General features: G+C 30.7%; 6 protein-coding genes across 15 annotated transcripts in view; 4 read left to right on the top strand and 2 right to left on the bottom strand.

The window, feature by feature from the left end:
- Positions 1-7797, top strand: part of LOC123006933 (protein held out wings) — a 33242-nt gene extending 25445 nt beyond the window's left edge. The window contains exons 2-8 of one of the 5 annotated variants that reach the window (XM_044401872.1): positions 1987-2120; positions 2584-2700; positions 3192-3332; positions 3809-3911; positions 3964-4278; positions 5248-5342; positions 6403-7797. In XM_044401872.1, the coding sequence (XP_044257807.1) occupies positions 1987-2120; positions 2584-2700; positions 3192-3332; positions 3809-3911; positions 3964-4278; positions 5248-5333 (896 nt within the window). In that variant the 3' untranslated portion in view covers positions 5334-5342; positions 6403-7797. Of the gene's footprint in view, positions 1-1986; positions 2121-2583; positions 2701-3191; positions 3333-3808; positions 3912-3963; positions 5818-6402 lie in introns of those variants that run through there. The other 4 variants (XM_044401876.1, XM_044401874.1, XM_044401873.1 and 1 more) reach the window with 4 other exon arrangements.
- Positions 7798-7913: 116 nt separating this feature from the next.
- Positions 7914-9385, bottom strand: LOC123006932 (vacuolar protein sorting-associated protein 72 homolog). The gene is made up of 5 exons (XM_044401871.1): positions 9058-9385; positions 8879-9005; positions 8734-8830; positions 8239-8683; positions 7914-8189 (listed from the first exon to the last, which is right to left on the bottom strand). The coding sequence occupies exons 1-5, from the start codon at positions 9192-9194 to the stop codon at positions 7970-7972; spliced, it is 1026 nt and encodes a 341-aa protein (XP_044257806.1). The 5' UTR covers positions 9195-9385; the 3' UTR covers positions 7914-7969.
- Positions 9386-9435: 50 nt separating this feature from the next.
- Positions 9436-10462, top strand: LOC123006934 (protein goliath-like). Its single transcript, XM_044401878.1, has 2 exons — positions 9436-9901; positions 9952-10462. The coding sequence occupies exons 1-2, from the start codon at positions 9729-9731 to the stop codon at positions 10115-10117; spliced, it is 339 nt and encodes a 112-aa protein (XP_044257813.1). The 5' UTR covers positions 9436-9728; the 3' UTR covers positions 10118-10462.
- A 184-nt stretch (positions 10463-10646) lies between these two features.
- Positions 10647-11640, top strand: LOC123007566 (E3 ubiquitin-protein ligase RNF149-like). 3 transcript variants are annotated; one of them, XM_044402941.1, is made up of 3 exons: positions 10647-10739; positions 10875-11057; positions 11105-11640. In XM_044402941.1, the coding sequence occupies exons 2-3, from the start codon at positions 10894-10896 to the stop codon at positions 11310-11312; spliced, it is 372 nt and encodes a 123-aa protein (XP_044258876.1). In that variant the 5' UTR covers positions 10647-10739; positions 10875-10893; the 3' UTR covers positions 11313-11640. The 3 variants fall into 3 exon arrangements, with proteins under 3 accessions (XP_044258876.1, XP_044258875.1, XP_044258877.1); XM_044402942.1 differs by having other exon boundaries at positions 10682-10743; XM_044402940.1 differs by having other exon boundaries at positions 10664-11057.
- A 2473-nt stretch (positions 11641-14113) lies between these two features.
- Positions 14114-17399, top strand: LOC123007386 (DNA damage-regulated autophagy modulator protein 2-like). 4 transcript variants are annotated; one of them, XM_044402659.1, is made up of 7 exons: positions 14114-14357; positions 14532-14752; positions 14817-14993; positions 15047-15168; positions 16218-16447; positions 16502-16640; positions 16823-17399. In XM_044402659.1, the coding sequence occupies exons 3-7, from the start codon at positions 14926-14928 to the stop codon at positions 16996-16998; spliced, it is 735 nt and encodes a 244-aa protein (XP_044258594.1). In that variant the 5' UTR covers positions 14114-14357; positions 14532-14752; positions 14817-14925; the 3' UTR covers positions 16999-17399. The 4 variants fall into 4 exon arrangements, with proteins under 4 accessions (XP_044258594.1, XP_044258595.1, XP_044258592.1 ...); XM_044402660.1 differs by having other exon boundaries at positions 14532-14757; XM_044402657.1 differs by having other exon boundaries at positions 14116-14357; positions 14801-14993.
- Positions 17400-18434: 1035 nt separating this feature from the next.
- Positions 18435-19458, bottom strand: LOC123007587 (DNA damage-regulated autophagy modulator protein 2-like). Its single transcript, XM_044402969.1, has 5 exons — positions 19332-19458; positions 19159-19280; positions 18884-19107; positions 18677-18806; positions 18435-18625 (listed from the first exon to the last, which is right to left on the bottom strand). The coding sequence occupies exons 1-5, from the start codon at positions 19403-19405 to the stop codon at positions 18456-18458; spliced, it is 720 nt and encodes a 239-aa protein (XP_044258904.1). The 5' UTR covers positions 19406-19458; the 3' UTR covers positions 18435-18455.
- Positions 19459-20463: the final 1005 nt, after the last annotated feature.

Below are 20463 nucleotides of genomic sequence, written 5' to 3'. Positions count from 1 at the left end.
AAACATTTTTTTGAAAAAATTAAATATAATGCAGATAGTTGTAATCCTTTGAGTATAGCTTTTATGAGAAAAATGATTTTATAGTAAGTTGCCATTTAAAAAAATGATTTTTTTTGTAGAACTCAAAAACAATNAATTAAATATAAAGCAGATAGTTGTAATCCTTAGAGTATTGCTTTTATGAGAAAAATTATTTTATAGTGGGTTGCCATTAAAAAATTTTTTTTTTTATAGAACTCAAAAACAAAAGGAAATTTCGAAAAATTTTATTCTTGTTAAATTATCACATTTTTATAGTACTTTATCACTCATCAATTAGTTTTTTCAAAAAATAAATAGTTTAAGCAAAAAATGTTTGGTTCCATACTTTTTATTCACCTGGTATATTATATACTCGTATACAGATGCGCCAGAACTCGCGCCTCAGAGAAAAATGCCATATAAGGTAAGATACCAGGAATGTGGCAAAAATGTAAAAAAAAATTATTTATAAAAATTTCGAAGTTATAAGGGTTTAAATTTTGCACTTTGACTCTATTTAATAAAAAAAATAAATTTGCAAGTTTTTTTGCTATAGGCTATTAAAAGAGATAACAAGGAAGCTGTATCCTAAATTGTAACTCTGTTTAATGTTATTTATGGCTTTTATTAGCAAAATTTTTGTACCTTTACTAAATTATTAAAAACAAAAAACTCATGCCAAGTGCATCAGTATCATTAAATAGACATAGACATAGACGCGAGTTCTGGCGCACCCGGTATAGATGAAAAACCCGTGTTATTTTGTAGTGGGCACAAAATTATGAGAGCAGTGAACACTTTATTTTCGATTTGTTTATTTAATTTTTTAATAATGAAATAAGAATGAATTTAAATCTAGAAATTTCCTGTTTTATGATCTAATTAATGAGATACTCCTTTTCCCATCACTTTTTGCCACATCTAATTTCTTTCAAGCATGAAAAGAATCTGTTATTAAATTTTGATTGACGTCTTCTTATATGGGTATGTTACAAATTTTCCATAACTATCCATGTAATGCATAGCTTGTCTTTTAAAAAAATCTGCAGGATTGAAACTTTATGTTTTCAACACTCAATGTCACGGATTACCCATTGGGTGTAATTTGAAATTATAAATTAACACTTCTTTGGGTTGTTTTTTAGTTTAGTCCATTTCCAGCGAGACTGAAATCTTTGTCTTGACCACAATTTTTCCAGTTGAATGAATTTTCATTTCATCATGAGTACTTGAAATAATCCGCTTGCTCGAAATTACAAAACTTAACGCGATGTGTGGGCATCCATTTACACCTCAAGTTTTGTGACCTACTGCCCACCAACAACTCGAAGATGTAATGTTTCAAGGAAAGCAAGACAGTATCATTTTACAGCATAACAACATCTTGTATAAATATTATAACATCGTTTATGATATTACACGGTTGAATGCTTACAATTACTCGTCCGGATGTGTCCGAAAATTTGTAAACGTGACAACTTCCGGAACACGAAATGCAATAAAGATTACCTGTTTCCATTTTAATGAATTATCTGCAACGGTTTATGCTGAAACAATAAAAATTCGTCTTGTTCGTGAGGTTGCGTGATTTCGTTGTTTATCGAGGCGAGACGGTCGCTACATTTTCCTATTAGTCTCAATTACATGCTTCTCGTAATTCATGTCTGGTGTAATGCTGCTGCTTTACTCGATGTATCTGACATGATTATTTTAATTCTTTACCGACCAAATCCCATCTTTGTATTTTTCACGCCGGATTACAATCGAGAATTGTGTTACAGATCATTCTGCATTAATTTGTTGGGATGCCATTCATTTCAGTGTTCATTATTTATCTGTCAGTACTGATTATTGATTAGTTTATAAATTCATCGATTTGCATATAATGCTATTGTTAACGATGTTGAGCAATGCATAAAAGATGGATCTCTTTTCTCCGATTGACTAATTTTATGCTTGTTTCAGAAATAGCGAAGGTTCGTGCTAGTCTGTTTCAAATAAATGGAGTCAAGAAAGAACCTCTCATATTGCCAGAAGCTGATGGTCCCGTTACGACGCTCACAGAAAAAGTATATGTGCCAGTCAAAGAACATCCAGATGTAAGTTATTCATCCTAAATTAACCCAGGAAACTCTACAAATATTTTCAAAATTATGCAAACTTGAAAAAATAAATCTCTCAAATAGTTTATGAATGATGGTCATTAGAAGCACTTTTAATACATGACATCATATAAACGCAAGAGGAACATCTTTATTTTTAGATAAGAGCATTGACAAAAACAAATTTTGCATAGGTTTTTAATCAATCAATTTTCGAAGTAAGGAAATCGTCGAGCTCATCCTCAATTAGAATAATTCCAGACACCATTTCAAATCCATTCGCTGGCACACCTTGCGTTTCGATTGTGTTTTTAGCGGCCATAAACCTCTTTAATATCGCTATAAAAGCGTCAAATTTTGGTATTTTTCGATTCTGGAAAATTCCGGGTTTGCCTTGTCCATTGTTTGTTTAATGAATTTCTGTCGCAATTTTAATAACGTCATAATCTCCTGATTGCAGTTTAATTTCGTGGGAAGGATTCTGGGCCCCCGTGGAATGACAGCTAAACAGTTAGAACAAGAAACAGGCTGCAAAATAATGGTCAGAGGGAAGGGCTCAATGAGAGACAAAAAGAAGGTGTGTACGGATAATGTCACTTAACTAATTCTTTTGTATTTTTTTACCCACTTACCGGCGTTACGCAACGTCTTCAAGAGTCGTGTTGTTTTCTTAACGTCTTGAATTCTGTTGATTTTTCACGCAAATCATACTCTAATTGTCCAATTAACACGAGACAAGTTAATTAGTTACAAAAAAACAGACGTTTCGTCATTTTTGATTTTTTGAAAGTCATGCTGGCGCTTTTCCAATACTAATTCTCAGACTTCAGGTGTTTTAGTTCCAAGTTGAATTACAAGAAAAACAAATAGTTTTTTTAAATAAACGACTGTTGTCTGGAAATCAGTTAAATGAACTTATTTTTAAATTGGAAACTTTATACTAACGTTTTTTTATTTCTGAACAGCTACTCGGTCAATGGAATGAGTAAGTAAGCATTGAAACGTTGATGTATTTTACGTGTTTTTCCCACTGTTTTGCGTTTTTTCTAATTGGTGTTTTTATCACAGGAGGATCAAAACAGAGGAAAACCCAATTGGGAACACCTTTCAGACGATCTTCACGTTCTTTTAACGGTAGAAGATACCGAAAATAGAGCACAAATCAAGTTGCAAAGGGCAGTAGAAGAAGTTAAAAAATTACTCGTCCCAGTAAGTAGCACAACAGCGCGTGTCAACGAGTTTGTTGTTTCTGTGGAAAATTTTTCATTCAAATTTATTCATATTTACTGGTATTTTTTGTTTATCTAGAATATTAATACCATTTGAAATTCGCAACTTCTTTTCCATCTTGTTGACAGAGAAAGTTAAGATTAGTTTCACTTATAGAAGAAAATTTTGTTTTATTTCCATTTTTGAAACAATAGACAGGGGAGAGTTGTCCATATTGGACTAGTCTGAATTTTTTTCTCTCAAATTCATTGCAGTAACATCAGCAATAAAAAAAAATAATAAAAATTGTCGATGCATCATAAGCGAATAAATATAACTGGTAATGTTTTATGACTAAGAGAGCGAAATAAGTAATTACATAAACAGATTTGTTTTGCCTTTTGATGTTCTACATCTGGCAAACAAATCATGCGTTTGATTTTTTGTCTCGTCTGAAATTTTACTCTCAATTCCAGCAAGCCGACGGAGAGGACGAATTGAAAAAAAGACAGTTGATGGAGCTTGCCATAATAAACGGAACGTATCGTGACTCTAGTTCTAAGGCAGTTTCAGCGACAGGTATTTGAATTTTTTTGTAGATTTGTATGATTTTGATTGTGGTTTTGTTTAGCTTGCGATGATGAATGGCGGCGTGTGGCGGCGGCGGCGGCCGAAACGCAACGATTGCTCTCGCCGGCGATCCCCGGCTTAGCCACACCCCTTCGAACTCCCGCCACCCCACTTGGTGCTCCTCTTATACTTTCACCCCGTATGTCAGTACCAACAACGGCAGCATCCATTCTTAATGGTTCTGCCCCTCCAGGTTCCCTCTTGTCCCCTGGGGATCCTCACGGCCTCATATACACACCCTATGCGGACTACACGAATTACGCCGCCTTGGCAGCGTCTCCCCTACTAACGGAATACGCAACGGCCGATCATTCTGGTGGGTTATTCGCTCGCTGATGTGCGAATTTTTAGATATTGTCTAGTACTTAGATTGTAATTGTCATTGTCTGTTAAGGGATTATTATTCATATTATTATTATTAAGGAATGCCATCAAACTGGTTCGGAAAATAACGCCTAAATTTTTTTTTTGATTGCGTTTTTCTGAATCAGAGCATTTTTTGAGTTCGATGGCTCGTTTTAGTCACAATTTATTTTAATTACAATGTTTCTGTGATACTTGCCGCGACAGCCGGTTGTTACATGTACTCAAAGTACGTAAGTAACATTGAAAATTATTTAATTTTTTTGTATTGCAAGTCATAGCATCTAAGATTTATTTTTTATTTTATTATTGAGACTATGTACGTCAAACGTACTCATCTGGTCAAGCAAACAATAGTCAAATGTTTTTTATATAAGTTATTTACAGTAAAAACATTAACTTAAAAGTAAACACAGATCGTTATAATACAATTTTATGTACATATTTTTTAATTTTATACAAATATTTTAAAAATGATTTATAGTGTAGTGTGTATGGTAAAAGCATTTATTACGTTACCTTAAGATAATTTCATTTAAATGTACATAAAACTACGTTTGATATTATTTTCAATCCTTGACAAAAATATTTAAAAACGAATCAACTTAATGAATGAACAATTTTATTTATTTATTTCTGTTACAATATTGTAACAACAAAACTCGTTCAGTGCTTTAATTGTTTTTAGTAGCTACAAAGTAGTATTTAGTATTTTTTATATTTATGTTAGAGAATGACTGCATCAAAATTACAGCTGCATCTATAATTTTTCGTTGAAGCATTTAATCGGAATTTTGTTGTGTTCATGAAAAAATCTCCGCAAGTCGGTTATAGATGTTGTCTGATTTGGTGTTAGCATCGATTCCGTCACCTTTCAGGAGACTGCTTTAATTTCATGTACTTTAAATGCTGATTTGTATAGGTGCAGCGGCAGTAGCTGCGAAACAGCGCAGGCATTTGGGGCAAATAAGGGAGCATCCTTACCAAAGAGCTGGTGCTCTGTCATAAACCTAAAAGGTTAGTTACGTTTTGTTTTCTATTTCTTTCAGATGTTTGCCAGTCATGTGTGTCTCAGTGTGGAGTTATGATGTATCTATTGTAGTATTCACCTCGTCAGCTTATTGTTTTTATTTTATTCGATGATTATCGTCAGTATTGAGTGAATTTCATGCGGGTTGTGACACTACATACGTACAGGTTCAGTTTGCAAATTTGGGGAAGAAGGTCTTTTAGGTTACCACTTTGTCGTACCTCAGTGAAAGAACTAGTCGAAAATTTCAAACCTTCTTCCCAGTGTCAAAAATCGTAGCTTTTTTCAGTTATTTTTCATTTACGTATGTCTTATTGTTGTACGCGAAGCTGGTGGCTTCGTGCTCCATGAATATATTTAAGTAGTTTTATACATATACGTTTATATAGTATATTATATTTTTTGTATGTTTATGTTGTTGACTTGCGCCAATGTGGAACAAAATATATTTATATAAAAATCGATAAGTTTTTTATTACCCTTCAATGCAGTGGAATTACAAAAGTTTTTATTATTTATTAACTTCTAATAATGCATTAACACTTCTCCACAAGATTTCATAACTACTTCTAATTCCACATGGCCAAGTAAACTAATGTATGGTTGATGATAACGTGTGATTGTGTTCATAGCACTATATTAAAATGTTATTTGCAAATTAACCATTTGTACAGTTTAATAACAACGCCTTCTAATTAATTATGGTACATACACAGTAAAATTCTTTTCAAAAAGCCGAAAATCTTTACTATTTTCAGCTTCTAGCACCCGAATTTCTTTAAGCACTTTAATATAGTCTATAGAACACTCGCTGCTAGGTGAAAAATCAGTATTTTAATATCTTATGTGTATGTATAAATTGCTCAATGTTATGCCAGTGTCACACAATTTAAAACGCATGAGGTGAAGCCTCTAATCACACTGAACCAAGCATGAGTGACACTGGGATAAATTGTAATGATTTGTGCCCGTGGTATAGCTATGATACAATACTAACAAACTGTTTTTTCTTTTCTTTTCTTGTTAACCTGGTTGCCCGGCCTGTAGGCTTGGAGTGCTAACCTGTCACCTGCGCCACTCCACTAACGGAAACACCGGACCATCTGAGGTAGCGGTACGTCTAACATTACATCACTAACATTTTATTTCACTCCGTCATCGTGCATTGTGTACTAAAGAAAGGAAACGTAATCTTTGGAAGCAATAACATTGTAAGTGTGTTTGTTACGTCCTGAGCAAAATTACACGGAATCTCACTTTGTTTGTGCAAGAATCTCAATCCAGATCTGTCCGTAGAGTTTTGCTTGTTCTTTTTTACACACTCAGCATATTTTATATGCTTTTGAGAGATTGTGGATATTGTCAATATCCAGTTTTACTAATACTTGTTACAATTTTTCTGTAAAGTACAAACTTTTTTGCGTGCCAATAATGTTTAATCATGCACATGTAAAAATAGATTTTATCGCTCTAGAGAATTAGGAAAATTCTGTTAGGTGGCACTTAGTTATCATGTTAGTGGTTTTAATTGAATCTAAACTTAGTTGAATTGTACTTACTGAATTTTCCTGTTTTCAATTTGATCAGTTTATAAAAAAAAATTGCAATGTAAGGTAGGTATGTTTAAGTTACTTAAAGACGTAGATGTTATTTATGCAAAGGTCGAACAAATTGATATTATATAGGACAATAATCGATTCATTTTTATATATTTTGGAAATCAATTTCAAGCGTTGAAAAGGGCTCTATTTACTTTTTTTTAAGTATGAAGCGCGGTTATATTATATATTATTTATTGTTAATTTTTTATTTCTCAAATTTATTTAAGCAATATATGCGGATTCTCTCATATTTTTCCGTCCAGAATTTTCTCGAATTAAGCAATAAAAAATCGAATCATACTCATTTTAGTTCTAACGATAATTTTCTTTCTTTTTTCGTGCAATAGAGTTACATCAGACATGTGCAATTTTAGAGAAATATTTTATTGAAAAATTGTTTTCGGACATAAAATTGTTTTGCTGAGAGTACTTTAAAGATTTTTTTAACTATTATAAATATTTACATTATGTTGTACTTAGATTAGAGATTAATTTCGTTTTCTCAGAGTTTTAACTAATTGTATATTAAAACAGTAATCTATTAACAAATTTTTCTTAATTTTGTTAATCGAACTACTTTTTTGATATACACTGTTTATACTCAATTGCTAAAATTATTTTAACAGAGTAATAATGGCATTAATGAGGTAGCTTATCAAATACCTATTAATTTTATATGATTATGTTAAACTAGATGTAATTTATGTGTCATATTAATAATATTTAATGTTATTAATTCTTGTTGTACTTCATAAGCCAATTTTCAGCCAAATTATTGGCTACTGAGATTATGGTAATGTATTATTGTGCACCAGTTTAATAAATATATTAACTAAACGTTTTTGACGCTTTTCATTCGTCCAATTTTTTTCAAATTCAGTTTTTCATTTACTAACATCTAATCTTATTGATCTCAATCACAAAATTGAGTAGTTTGATTCGAAAAAAAATAGAATAGGATTCTTAAATGAGATCGAAACTATTATAAAGACTTTATTAAATAATGAAATAAATCAACTACTATCCATTTGATGTGTTTTTACTTTTAACGCCAATTCCCTCCTCAACTTATCCTTATTTTTAACGTACCATCTAAGCCAGTTTGCCACTACTGGATTATTTTTGTCTCCATGAGCTTCCAATTGTTGATAATAAGCAGAACGAATTATCTTCAAACACATACTACTGTGGTAAGGCAGACACGTCTTAGGGTCAACGTATTTTGCAAGATGACTGGAAACATAAAATAAATAAAAACAAAAAATTTGTTGTTTTTTTTTACCCCGTGACAATGCATCTGAGACGTCGCGGTAATGGACGCACAGTCTTTTTTTCAAAAATACTATTGAATGTAGTATCATTAGGGTCATTAAGCACTGTAATAAAAGTGCGTTCACACACATTCTCAGATTCATTTTTGACATCTTGATTTATTTCTTCAATGATTGGCATTCTTGTTGATCTGTATTGAATAACAGGGCCAGTGATTACTTTTTTCACTGTACGTTTCGTTTTCTTTTCACTTTCCATCTTTTGGTACTTTTCAAGTGATTTAAGATTTTCCAGTTCAGTGGTTTTTGCTTCCTCAAGTAACTCTTCCTGTGTCGGTATCCATTCTTCTTCTTTGGGTTTCTTGATTTTTTTCTTTTGTTCTAGATTTCTAACTTTGATTCTTTGCGCTGTTGCGGCTGATTTTGCAGCAGTGGACTTCCGGATTGATTTTCTTTCTGTAACATATTTGCTGCTAAATGTAATTTAATGATTGGTGACTTCAAACCATATTCTGTCGACTGATGTTGAGTTATTCTCATTTTAGGGACTGGTTTTGTAGGTTTGGGTTTTGCTTTTTGTTTACTAGGTGTAGGTACTGGTTCCTACAACATTTCAAATAAAAATACAAGCAAAACTTAATAATTAATTACTTTGTATGCTTTTGTCACTAGTCTTCGTTTCTTCTTCTGCCCTTCCTCTTCATTGTCTGAAATAGGTTCGTCATTTTCGTCTATGCTGAAATCGGAATCCACCACATCTTCTCCTTCTTCCTCCTCTCTGGAATTTAAATGTTGACAAACCAAAACAACAAAATATACGAAGCAAGTACTCATATTCCCTATCAGATTCAGTTTCTTCAAATCCACCATAATTAGTTTTATAAAATTCATCTTGACATTCTTCTTCTTCATCTAACAATTTTGCCATACGATTACCGGCATTTGCCCTTTTTTCCCGGTTTGCCATTGTAATCAAATTCTAGGTTAGATCAGAAAATCAAATACAGAAACAAGTTTATTGCAAATGATGCGTTAGAAAGTATGTGTTTTCTTCTAAGTTTTGCTTTTCGCGTGATTATTTTCTGAATTAGTTTAAAAACACAACCACCAAACACACAACTGTCAAAAATTACAAAAAAAAGTGAAAACTTTTAGGTTAGTATGTTAGTAACTTGTTCTACCAACTATCTGTGCCAACCATTAAACGATTAAAGCACTGTTAAACTAACGGCAAGTTTGTTCGATGCGTTTCATGTTAAAAAAAGATTTTGGCACTAATGAAAGAAGCATCTACAAACATACGTAAGAGTGATATTTTTGGAAGTGATAGCTCATTTCTTCTATTCTTTTCGCACACAGAGTGAATGTTAGTTATTTTTCGTCTTTTTGTTGGTGAACTTGATTAAATAGGGGAATTACTGTTCTAGTTCTTCTAAAGTAAAAACGATAACAATTTGTGCCAGTGTGGCAGCTGTTGGGAAGAGAAAACGAGAAAACTAAGATGGGGTTGCCAGGCGTCGCTTTTGGGGTTGCGGTGGTTCTTGGTGTTGTCTTGGCTGTATATCAAATTTACACTGGTAAAAAAAATACAGCTTACTGTCACACTGGTGACAAAAATTACCTGTATGAGTTCACACCTAGAGCTGAAACCCTTCCTGCACTTGAAGGAAAGAAGTGAGTAGCTTTTTTTGAATAATTGTAAGACATAAATACACTTTTTTCAGAAAAAAACGAAGAAATTCGGTTCCACAGTGTGTGATATGTTGTGAATCCTTCCTTGAAACAGACGCTAGCCGTATTTTACCATGCAAGCATAAATTTCATACTCAGTGTATCACCCAATGGCTCGAAGAAAGCAGAAGTTGCCCAGTTTGTCGCTTAGTCGTCTAAACATATTTTTGAATATCATTTTGCAGAGTACATAAGTTACTACCTTCAGTCTTTGATATTATAAATTGTTTTCTCAGCTAACAAAACTCAACATATTTTAGTTTTTATACAATAAGGATTAGTTACTTTTGTATTTTGCGAAAACATTTTGTTTTTTCGTAGAACTTATTAGATTTTTATTATTTTTAAATCAATTTACTGAAAGCACTGAAACCATGGCATAGCAAACAATAATTATTTGTGGTGCTTAATGAGTATCATGACAATTTTAAAATTAAAAGAGCAATATGTACAATTTTGTGCCTTTCAGCTAGACACTAGAATAATTAAATTACATTAAGATTTTTTTTTGTTTTTTTTTATGGTTTAAATGTAAAAAAATTAATGGACGACAAAATAATAAATTTTTGAACAATTTTTGTTGTTTGTAATTACCATCCAATAATAAATCGAGCAATAAATAAATAAACTCCTAACAAATTCAAAACTACGAGAAGTTTTTCCCGTGCGAAAATTCCGATTCATAAGAAAGAAGTTTGTTAGGTTATGTAATAATATTTTGATTGGACATTGACAGTTATTTGACAACAAATAGAATATCGTTTATCAACTTTAACAATCAGTATGTAAGATATTTTTAAGTAATTGTGGTTTTGGAAGAAGAACAGAGGTCAAATAACTCGCCTCCACCGTGAAGATATTTATTTTTTCAACAAGAAGATAAAATTATATTTGTAATAGTGTTGAAAAATTTTAGAGTTTGCAGTTAAGCCACGATGGTTTTCCAAGGATTTTCCTTCTTTGCCATGGCCATCGTGGGTGTTGGCGTCCTAGCTTACCATTTTTATAAAAACAGAGAAGCTTATTTTTATGAGAGCCCCCAGACTTACAACATTTACAACCCCCCGGAACTTGAATATCCAACAAACGACGAATCTAGGTACTATCACTCATTTTCTATTTATCTTGCCAAATGAGTATTTTAAGCATTCGCAAGAGGAAGGGGGCCAAAGTTGACACCTGTTCAATTTGCATGGAATCTGTACAAAGTTCTGCAGTATCGCTGCCCCGGGAATCCCCCTCTTCCGCCATTTCCCTGCCTTGCAAACATTTGTTTCACTTTAGGTGTGTCAAAACTTGGCTTGATATGAACAAAACTTGTCCAAACTGTCGCGCATTAGCCAATGGATTCTAAAGCATTGATAGGTTTATTAATTTTCTAAATTTATGTAGAGGGTGCTAGATTAATTATTGGCGAGTACCTGTTTTAGAAAACGCACAAAAGCATGGTGATATTTGACAAAATAATTGTTTTTCGGTTTGTGATATTTAGTTTCAGTTTGTAATAATCTCTAATAGAATATTATTTTGACGAGCAAGTGGGATTTATTTCTCTCTTGTAGATTGTGATAAAATGCATCTCGTGTATTTTTGTGTGAACTGTTATAGATAATTTTATTATTTCCTCATTGTGTCACTCACGTAATATTTTCTTGTTCATATCAATAGATTTGTTTACTAAATGTGTTGTTTTATTGTAGGTAGTTTGAAGATATTGATACAGGGTGATTCATATATAATAAAGACCCTAACCGATTTTTAAACGCAACCCAAAATACATTTTCAGATACCACTATGCGTTAATTGATGTTCTGTTTGAAATTTTTCAAACATAAATATACAACCTGTGATAGCTTTGGTAGTTGTTATAAATTGGCGTCCTACGGTACAGATACAATACAGATTCAGCCACAATCTAATGAATGACATCTCATCAACTATCTAAATTTTTCAAACATAACAAGTTTCTGTAAGAATGTATTTTGGGTTGCGGCTGAAAATCGATTAGGATCTTTTTTATAAATGACAATGTATCTGCATAATACAAATGCATAATTTTTGCTGATTTCGATAGATCTGAAGTGTTTTGCACTAAGAAACACTAAAGTATGAAGATAGAACTCGCCTATTCTCATCGATTTTATTATTATGGGATAGAAATTGCAAATGTTATGCAACCAACCTTACACTTGCAGATTTTATTTTAAATAATGAGTAAGGATAGACATAGGAGTCTTTAAAAGTACTTACTGACTACTTTGAGCCACCTTTTGTACTCTTTTGTTACTTTACGGACAATTAAGTACGTAAAAAATATTTTCGGATTTGTTTTTTACTTTTTTAACATTTGTAGCTTGTTTTTTTAATACAATTATATAAGAAATAATAGTATAGTGCATATATTTTTTTTATTCAGGGTGCGCCAGAACTCGCGTCCCAGAGAAAAATTTTAAGTAAGATAAGATACCAGGAAATTGAAAAAAATGTTTAAAAAATTCAATCTGTCAAAAAAATTTGACTTTAATTTTTTGACATTTGATTTTTTTTATGTCTATTTAATGATACTGATGACCTTGTATATGTTTTTTTATAATTATTTAGTAGAGGTACAAAAATTTTGCCAATAAAAGCTACAAATAACATTGAACAAAGTTACAATTTAGGATACATCTTTCTTGTTTTTAACAAATTTTTATAGATATTTTTTTTAACATTTTTTCCATGTTCCTGGTATCTTACTTTATATGGCAGTTTTTTCTGGGGCGCGAGTTCTGGCGCATCCTGTATAAAACAGAATTATTAAAAAGAAGACGTATGTACGTAATAACGAGTAGTATTGTTTTAAGAGGACATTCGTTATTTTATTTTTATGTTGTTTTTTAGACACAAAAGTGCTCATCATTTAAATTTTAAACTTTGTCTATTTTAAAGTGATGTGACCCAAATATGCTGGTTCTATTTATTGATTTTTATGTCAACTAGTCTCAAGATTTGCGTTGGCAGTTCTCAAAGAAAAGTTTTCTTTATGCATATTGTACTTGTTCATCTAAGTAGCAATAATAGAACGACAGAAAAATTAAAAAGAACTCCTATTCTTCAGTCACAGAAACGTTATTATGCTCCTTGCAAAGTTAAAAATGTCTCTGAAACATTTACCAATATTTCTCTTCCTTCTAATTTATTTAACACTGGCAGTAACGTACGTAGTACTCTATTTTTAATTTTTTTATTTGATAAATTATTATTCAGCTTTTCAATTGCACTTCACTTCAAGCACATCACTTATATTTTGCCGTACATCAGCGATTCCGGAACTTATCCACCGGAAAGTTGCATATTTGGATTAATGTTGAATTTCATGGCAGCTTTAAGTGAATCTTTAAATCGTTGAAAAATTCAATTTCATCAATTTTATTTTAGTTGGTATCACAATGTATGTGAGATATCTACAAGTTAGAGAGATTATTAAGAAGCATAATTTTCCACATAAAACTCAAAAAATTAACAAAATCAGTTTATTTATCGGAATAAACGCTTGTATTGGATGCAGCATCGTTGCAAATTTTCAAGAAACGACAATGTTGTCAGTACATTGGATCGGTGCTATTATGTTATTTGTCTCAGGGGCAATATATCAAGGCTTTCAGGTTCATTTCAACCACATTTTAACAAAAATCAATTTCTTATTTCTCCAGACTGTGATTTATTTTAAAATATTGCCCGTTTTTGGCAACAGAAGATTAAATATCATCAGATCAATTGTTGCATTTGCTTCAAATTCATCAGTAATAATTTTTGTAATAAGTGGTTTAATTGCTAGTGACAACTTTAAGGGTAATTTTTTTAACAATTACAATAAGTTGAAATATAACTTTTTAGGGGATGATGTGACAAAATGGAAAAAAGAAGACGGTGGTTTTGAATTTCACCTCGTTAGTACCATCAGCGAATGGATTTGTGCTAATTGCACAATGATTTATTTATTGTTATTCGTGTGGGATTTTAAAAATATTGATTTGAGTGAACCTGAAATTTCTGTTCAAGATAATTTTGCTGTGGTTATTAAAACTGGTTAAATTACATTGTATCGTAATTTATTATTTTGAATGACGTTAAGTCCTGTGATTGTCGCTAATGTGGAGATAATATTATAGTACATTCATTTTAAATTATTTTAATTATTTACAATTACATTTTGCTTATTTTTCCTAATTAATAAACTTTGTATTTTGGATGTTAACCTTGAATGCATTACCAGATTTAAAACCGAAACTGCAACAGGTAGCTAGTCTGGTTATAACAATCACCCAGACGTGGTTCAGGAATATTGGCATCCATAAAAAATCAGGTTTTTGTGATAATTTTGATTAATTACGTAGAATTGTTAATTAGCATAGAGGTAAGTAGACACGCACATTTTTGTATTAATTCATCGAATTAATTTTAATTTGAATTAACGAAGATATTTTGAAACGACTTATTTTAATCTAAACTAAAAAAAGAAAACCAGCCCCGACTGTTTTCTTTGATGAGATTGTAAATTTCCGTAAAACCAAACAAATATTTTTTTTAGGTATGACTTATTGTCATTGGTCATAACCACAGGAGAATTGAAGTTAACGAACCTTCATTATTTTTTTGAGACAATACAATCAATACTAAGTAAATTTATTATAAGCCGCCAACTTATAAGGAAAAAATAATTCAGCATGCCATTAGAGGTGCATTGTCAATATCAGAGTAAAAAACTATGTTAATATTTGCAGTCGATATTACAAGTCATCGAGTTTTGTGGTAATGTTTATAGATTTCATATTAGAAAGAAACATTCTATAATTTCAGAGATCCTACTCGATAGTTACTGTCCAAACCGTTGAAAACTTAGTTACCACAGTTCAGTAGCAAAATATAGACTATAACAAACGCAACCCTTTTAGCAATAAATTTTTAATTTTAGAAAATAAAAAATGTTTACTTACGCTTATATTATCCCGATTTTATGCGCCGTTTGGTTTTTCCTGACTTTCATTGTAACGTGAGTATTAATTTTTTCTAGAGAAAAACAGAGTCCGAAATAATTTATTGCAGGTATATAATTTCTGTCTGCAAAAAGGATGTAACACCCGTTTTTCCATATATTAGCGATACTGGAACTTGGTCTCCAGAAAGTTGCATTTTCGGATTAATGTTAAATATTGGTGCTATAATACGTAAGTATTGCACTAGGGTCAATACTTGGTGCACTTAATCGTTACCACTCAGGGTCAAGCTTTGCATGAGTTTGAAACATTTTTAATTTCAGTTGTGTTAAGAATCTTAATTTTGATTTAATTATTTAAAAAATCAATGATAAGGTTTTAATTACGTTAATGGTTTACTAACATTACCGAAAATCATTTTGTTTTATTTGATTTATTTGTTTAATAAAAATAATCAATATTCTCGTCCATTATTGTTATTTGTTGAATATTTACTGTTTGAAACTGGTTCGAAAAGTCATTACTAATGTAAAATGGAAAAAAATCAATAATAATTTTACCGCTAATTGACTTTTGCGATACCTACGATCATAAAAAATCTGAGTTTATCTTAAAACTTTTTACTCTTGTAAAACACACACAAATACAAAGTATCAAAAAAGTAAAGTATTTCAAGTGTACCTACTAAAAAAAATTCAAGTTAAAACTCAACTAATGTCAGTCAATGTCATGGACTCAGAAGTGGGTAAAAGTTGAACCGGGTTTATAACATAAATGGAAACAAGTTAAATATAATAAACTGATGCTCCGTAAACGTTTATTTTATGAAAAAGGTAAAACCTAATAAAAAAGTGTTTTTTTTTCATTGTAGTTTTTCTGATTTTTAAATTAGTAAAATATACTAAATGGAAAAGTTATGAGAAAAGAAAAGTGTAACTAAGAATAAAAAAATACTTTCTAATAAAGTTAGCTTCTATTAATTAAAAACTTGTTGATTCTATGATGATTATAATTGCAAAAATCTTTTTTAGAGAGATTAATATATTAGGCTTTTTATTTTTTTTAATCGTTTGTCGTTATATGTATAATAAAAAATAGAAAAGCTGCAATGTTCTGAATACAAAAAAAAGAAAAGAAATTACATAAATTTACTTTCCTTGTACTATACTAAAAAATCTGGCAAAGAACGAATGTGCTCAGAAGTAAGAACTTGAAATTTTTGCTTATTTACTAGGAGGTCGTTAATTTCGCTTGGAATTTTAAATAAAACATGTTTTCAGAGGGTTTAATCATGTATATTCGTTACCGCCAATTAAGCCATTTGTTGAACAAAGACACGTCTTATCCTGAGACATTGGAGAAAAACAATCGGACATCGCTTATTTTGGGAATAACTGCTGCTTTTGGTGTTTGCATTGTTGCTAATTTCCAAGAAACAAATGCTTTTGAAGTGCACGTCTTTGGGGCTATTCTTGCTTTCGGTTTGGGGTCTGTGTATCAGTGCATGCAGGTATAGTTGTACGAACTTGAGGAGTTAAAAAATTATTTAAACCAACTTTTTCAGGCTCACATTTCATTTAAAGTTTATCCAAATCTGGGAAATAAGACGGTAAATATAGTACGAATCGTCTTTTCCGTCATCAGTTGTGTCACATTTCTGGTCACTTTTCTCTTCGCAGGAATGTCTCTTCTTCAATTTAGAGGTATTTCACCAATTTCGTGTTATATTTGTTTGCTATTTAAACACTAGAGACGGCGCTTCTTATTTTTGAAGTGCTCTTCTCAGTTATTGATTTAGATTAGGGAAGTTGTTCAGGAGCAGGACGAGTGAAGGCGCTGCTTGTTATTTTCCGAATAAAAATTATTTCATTTTGCTTATTTATAGGGGATGATCCTACGAAATGGACCAAAGATGATGGAGGCTATGTGGACCATTTTATAAGTGCCATTGCTGAATGGATTATGGCGGTTACGACTATTTTATTTTTGGCTCTTTATACATCAGAATTCAAGAAGATCTCCTTCACGGAACCTCCACTTATTGAAACGCAAGAAGCATAATTTTTATTTTAGATGAATTTTTGCCCATTTGAGTTAGCTTTATTTATTTTTTTTATTTTTGAACTTTATTTACATACAAATACTATACTTTACCAATTAAAAGTAGGTTGACATTTATGATTTACCTACGAATATTTTAAAAAAAATTGTTTAAGATGCTCAGTATTAAAACCTTTTTTTATTGTATAATAAACAAGTGACACTTTGGTAAATAACCACCTATTTTAATACGAGAGGTTTTGGAACGTTGCAAACTTAGAGAATCAATTTAATATTCATGTTTGATTATTTTTTATTAATGAATAGATCAATAAAAACATATTGTTTAATGCAATATTATTCATTCAAAATTGACATTTATTTTTTGACATTTGGCATTTTTTATGTCTATTTAATGATTCTGATGGTCTTGTATATTATTATTTAGTAAAGGTACATAAATTTGGCCAATAAAAGTCACAAATAATATTAAATAGAGTTACAATTTAGAATACAGCTTCACTTTTTTCTCTTCTAATAGCCTATAGGAAAAAAAAACTTGGATAATTATTTTTGAAACAGAAATAAATAGAATCAAAGTGCAAAATTTAAACTCTCATAACTTCTACACTTTTATAGATAGAATTTTTTTAACAGTTTTCCTATATTCTTGATTTCTTACCTTACATAGCATTTTTTTTGAGGCGCGAGTTCTGGCGCAGCCTGTATGTAAATAGAAAAATAATTGAATAAGATCTTTGAAAGGTTACAGAAAATCAATATTGCGACAAATAAAACATTATTTATATTTTTTCTAATTTCGTACAAAATTTGATTTTTTGATTGTCGTTGGATATTTTGTTTATTTTTGTAAAACTCATAAAGAAGGTATTTATAAAATGACATTTATTTTATACTTTATTTTTAAGACAATAAACAATTAGCTCTAATGAAAGCACATTGTATCCTTTTTAGTATAGAAGCTTTGTTTTTTAAGACGCCAAATATCCTGGTCCAGAAATTTAAGGGTATTTTGCATGTTTTTTAGATCTTTTTTAGTTGTTTACTTTTGAAAAAACAGCTAAATTTGTAGGATTCTAACCGTGTTTTTTAAAACGCCAAATGTCCTGGTTCAGAAGAAACATTTTACACCCTACTGATAAGTATTAGTAATTATTTTTAATTTAATTTGTTGCTTTCTAACTTTATTATTATGTCATAATGAAATAGTTTCAGAGTTAAAAAGAATTGTACAAACTCGTATTACTATTAGTATAGTTATGTGGCTTTATATTATTGTAAGGTAGAATTGATTTTTTTAGATAGGTATTTTAAATATGTATGCAAAATTGCCGACGTGCAATAAATACGCTTAAAGTATATGTTTTCTTTTTATTAATTTAAAGAAAATTATTCTACACCATCCAAACTTAGATTATAAAAAACTTCAAACACAATTAATGTTTTAATTATTTTGTTTATTCATCAATTGTAAAAGAGATTTCTTTAAACCGAACTAATTTAAATTCCACATAGTAAGTCGTTACAAATGCAGCCATAACAATGGCCATAATCCACTCAGAAAAAGTTGCAACTAAATGTAATTCATACCCGTCATCGTTATTACTCCACTTGAGTGCATTTTTTCCTGGAACATAAAAATTGAGACAATCAAATTTAAAAATTTCAACGTAGATACCATTAAACTTATTAAAAGCTAGAGTACTAGAAACAGAGGTTGACACGTAAGATGGTATGAGTAAGATGCTTAACAATATCCTCAAATATTTCAGAAATTTACTCGAGTATGAGAACCAAGTCAAATACGCCTGAAATGAAAAGTTTGTCAATCAATTTTCAAGCAATTTTTTTTTATGATAATTTGTTCGCAAAGTTCGGAACTTACGTGAATAATGCAATACACCGCCCCGACCCCAAATGCCATAAATGCTCCAATAAAATGAACGGTTATTTCCGACTTTTCTTGAAAGTTTGCCACTATACTAATTCCTAGACAAGAGAGAGAACCGAAAAGATTCGAACAACGGTTCAACACTTGGAAAGCTTTGAGATAGCGTCTCTGGGGGATCAATTGCAATGTTCTATATCTTACATACATTGTGATTAGCACTAAAATTCAGAGTTTTAACACGCCATATTTCACATCTAGTAACTAGTTACTAAAAACAGCCCCAAAATTTAACATTTGTCCAAAAATACAACTATCAGGAGGAACTGTGCCGGTATCACTAATATAAGGGAAAAATTTTACTACATGGTCGTTGTAAATTGCCACTAAATAGCTTGAAACAAAATTTAAGCATTTTCTTAATTGAAGTTTAATCAAAACTTACGATATTATAAACGTCAAAATAAACCAAAATCCGGTTAGTATCGGCCAATAATGAAGACGGAATCTGATTTCCATTTTTATTTATTTTGACGCATTATAGACAGAGATTCGACAATAATAGATGCGAAAATTTACTACATCAAATATTTAGGTATTGGTTATCTTTTATCTCGTATTTGTTTCAGATATATCAGGTGTAATTATGTCATGATGTGTTTCCACAAAACCGATTTATTTTTCAATTTCAATGGAATTATCTTATCATCAAAAAGACAATCTGGAGATGACAGACAATACTCGCATTTGTCATTGTCTCGATCATTTTTGTCTCAAACAAAAAATTTCTTTTATACTTTATTAACAGGCTTTTGATTAATTTTTAAAACTAATTTTGCGTATAAATACATTTTAATACAGAATTAATTCGAAATTAATGTATTTTGTAAATATAATTGCTTCAATCATAACTTTAGGCTGAAATAAAGCAATTTGTGATATGTTCAATCGATTTGGCTCAATTTTAAGTTGGGAATCAACCTAAATCAAAGTATTTCAACCAAATACTGTCTTTAATAAGAGTTATCTTCTAAAATAAAGCAATTTGAGCTATTTTCAATCCAATTTTGCTCGATTTTAATACAGAATTAATTCAAAACTAATGTATTTTATAAAAAGAACTGCTTATATTCCAATCTTAGCATAAATAAAGCAATTTGTGATATTTTCAAACGATTTGGCTCAATTTTAAGTTGGGAATCAACCTAAATCAAAGTATTTCAACCAAAATACTGGCTCTAATAACAGTTTTCTTCTAAAATAAAGCAATTTGAGCTATTTTCAATACAATTTTGCTCGATTTTAGTACAGAATTAAATCAAAACTAATGCATTTTATTAGTATAATTGCTTCAATCTTCATTTTAGGCTGAAATAAAGCAATTTGTGATATTTTGAATCGATTTGGCTCAATTTTAAATTGGGAATTAAGCTAAATCAAAGTATTTCAACCAAATACTTTCTCTAATAAGAGTTTTCTTTCAAAATAAAGCAATTTGAACTATTTTTAATCCAATTTTAATCGATTTTAAGCTGAAATAAAGCAATTTGTGATATTTTGAATCGATTTGGCTCAAT

This window comes from Tribolium madens, unplaced genomic scaffold (assembly GCF_015345945.1).
Source record: "Tribolium madens isolate multiple individuals breed KSU strain unplaced genomic scaffold, Tmad_KSU_1.1 Scaffold_3;HRSCAF=73;Tcas5.2_LG2, whole genome shotgun sequence".
Lineage (NCBI taxonomy): Eukaryota > Metazoa > Arthropoda > Insecta > Coleoptera > Tenebrionidae > Tribolium > Tribolium madens.
This window is presented reverse-complemented; position numbering and strand designations above follow the sequence as displayed.

Coding starts and splice junctions, on each gene's coding strand:
- LOC123006932 (XM_044401871.1), bottom strand. CDS start 9,194: ATGGCAAACCGGGAAAAAAGGGCAAATGCCGGTAATCGTATGGCAAAA. Junction 9,006..9,057: donor GAATCTGATAGGGAATATGA/GTACTTGCTTCG, acceptor TTTAAATTCCAG/AGAGGAGGAAGAAGGAGAAG. Junction 8,831..8,878: donor TAGTGACAAAAGCATACAAA/GTAATTAATTAT, acceptor GAAATGTTGTAG/GAACCAGTACCTACACCTAG.
- LOC123006934 (XM_044401878.1), top strand. CDS start 9,729: ATGGGGTTGCCAGGCGTCGCTTTTGGGGTTGCGGTGGTTCTTGGTGTT. Junction 9,902..9,951: donor CCTGCACTTGAAGGAAAGAA/GTGAGTAGCTTT, acceptor CACTTTTTTCAG/AAAAAAACGAAGAAATTCGG.
- LOC123007566 (XM_044402941.1), top strand. CDS start 10,894: ATGGTTTTCCAAGGATTTTCCTTCTTTGCCATGGCCATCGTGGGTGTT. Junction 11,058..11,104: donor CCAACAAACGACGAATCTAG/GTACTATCACTC, acceptor GAGTATTTTAAG/CATTCGCAAGAGGAAGGGGG.
- LOC123007386 (XM_044402659.1), top strand. CDS start 14,926: ATGTTTACTTACGCTTATATTATCCCGATTTTATGCGCCGTTTGGTTT. Junction 14,994..15,046: donor TTCCTGACTTTCATTGTAAC/GTGAGTATTAAT, acceptor AATTTATTGCAG/GTATATAATTTCTGTCTGCA. Junction 16,641..16,822: donor GTCTCTTCTTCAATTTAGAG/GTATTTCACCAA, acceptor GCTTATTTATAG/GGGATGATCCTACGAAATGG.
- LOC123007587 (XM_044402969.1), bottom strand. CDS start 19,405: ATGGAAATCAGATTCCGTCTTCATTATTGGCCGATACTAACCGGATTT. Junction 19,281..19,331: donor ATTTTGACGTTTATAATATC/GTAAGTTTTGAT, acceptor TTTTGTTTCAAG/CTATTTAGTGGCAATTTACA. Junction 19,108..19,158: donor AAATTTTGGGGCTGTTTTTA/GTAACTAGTTAC, acceptor TCTGAATTTTAG/TGCTAATCACAATGTATGTA.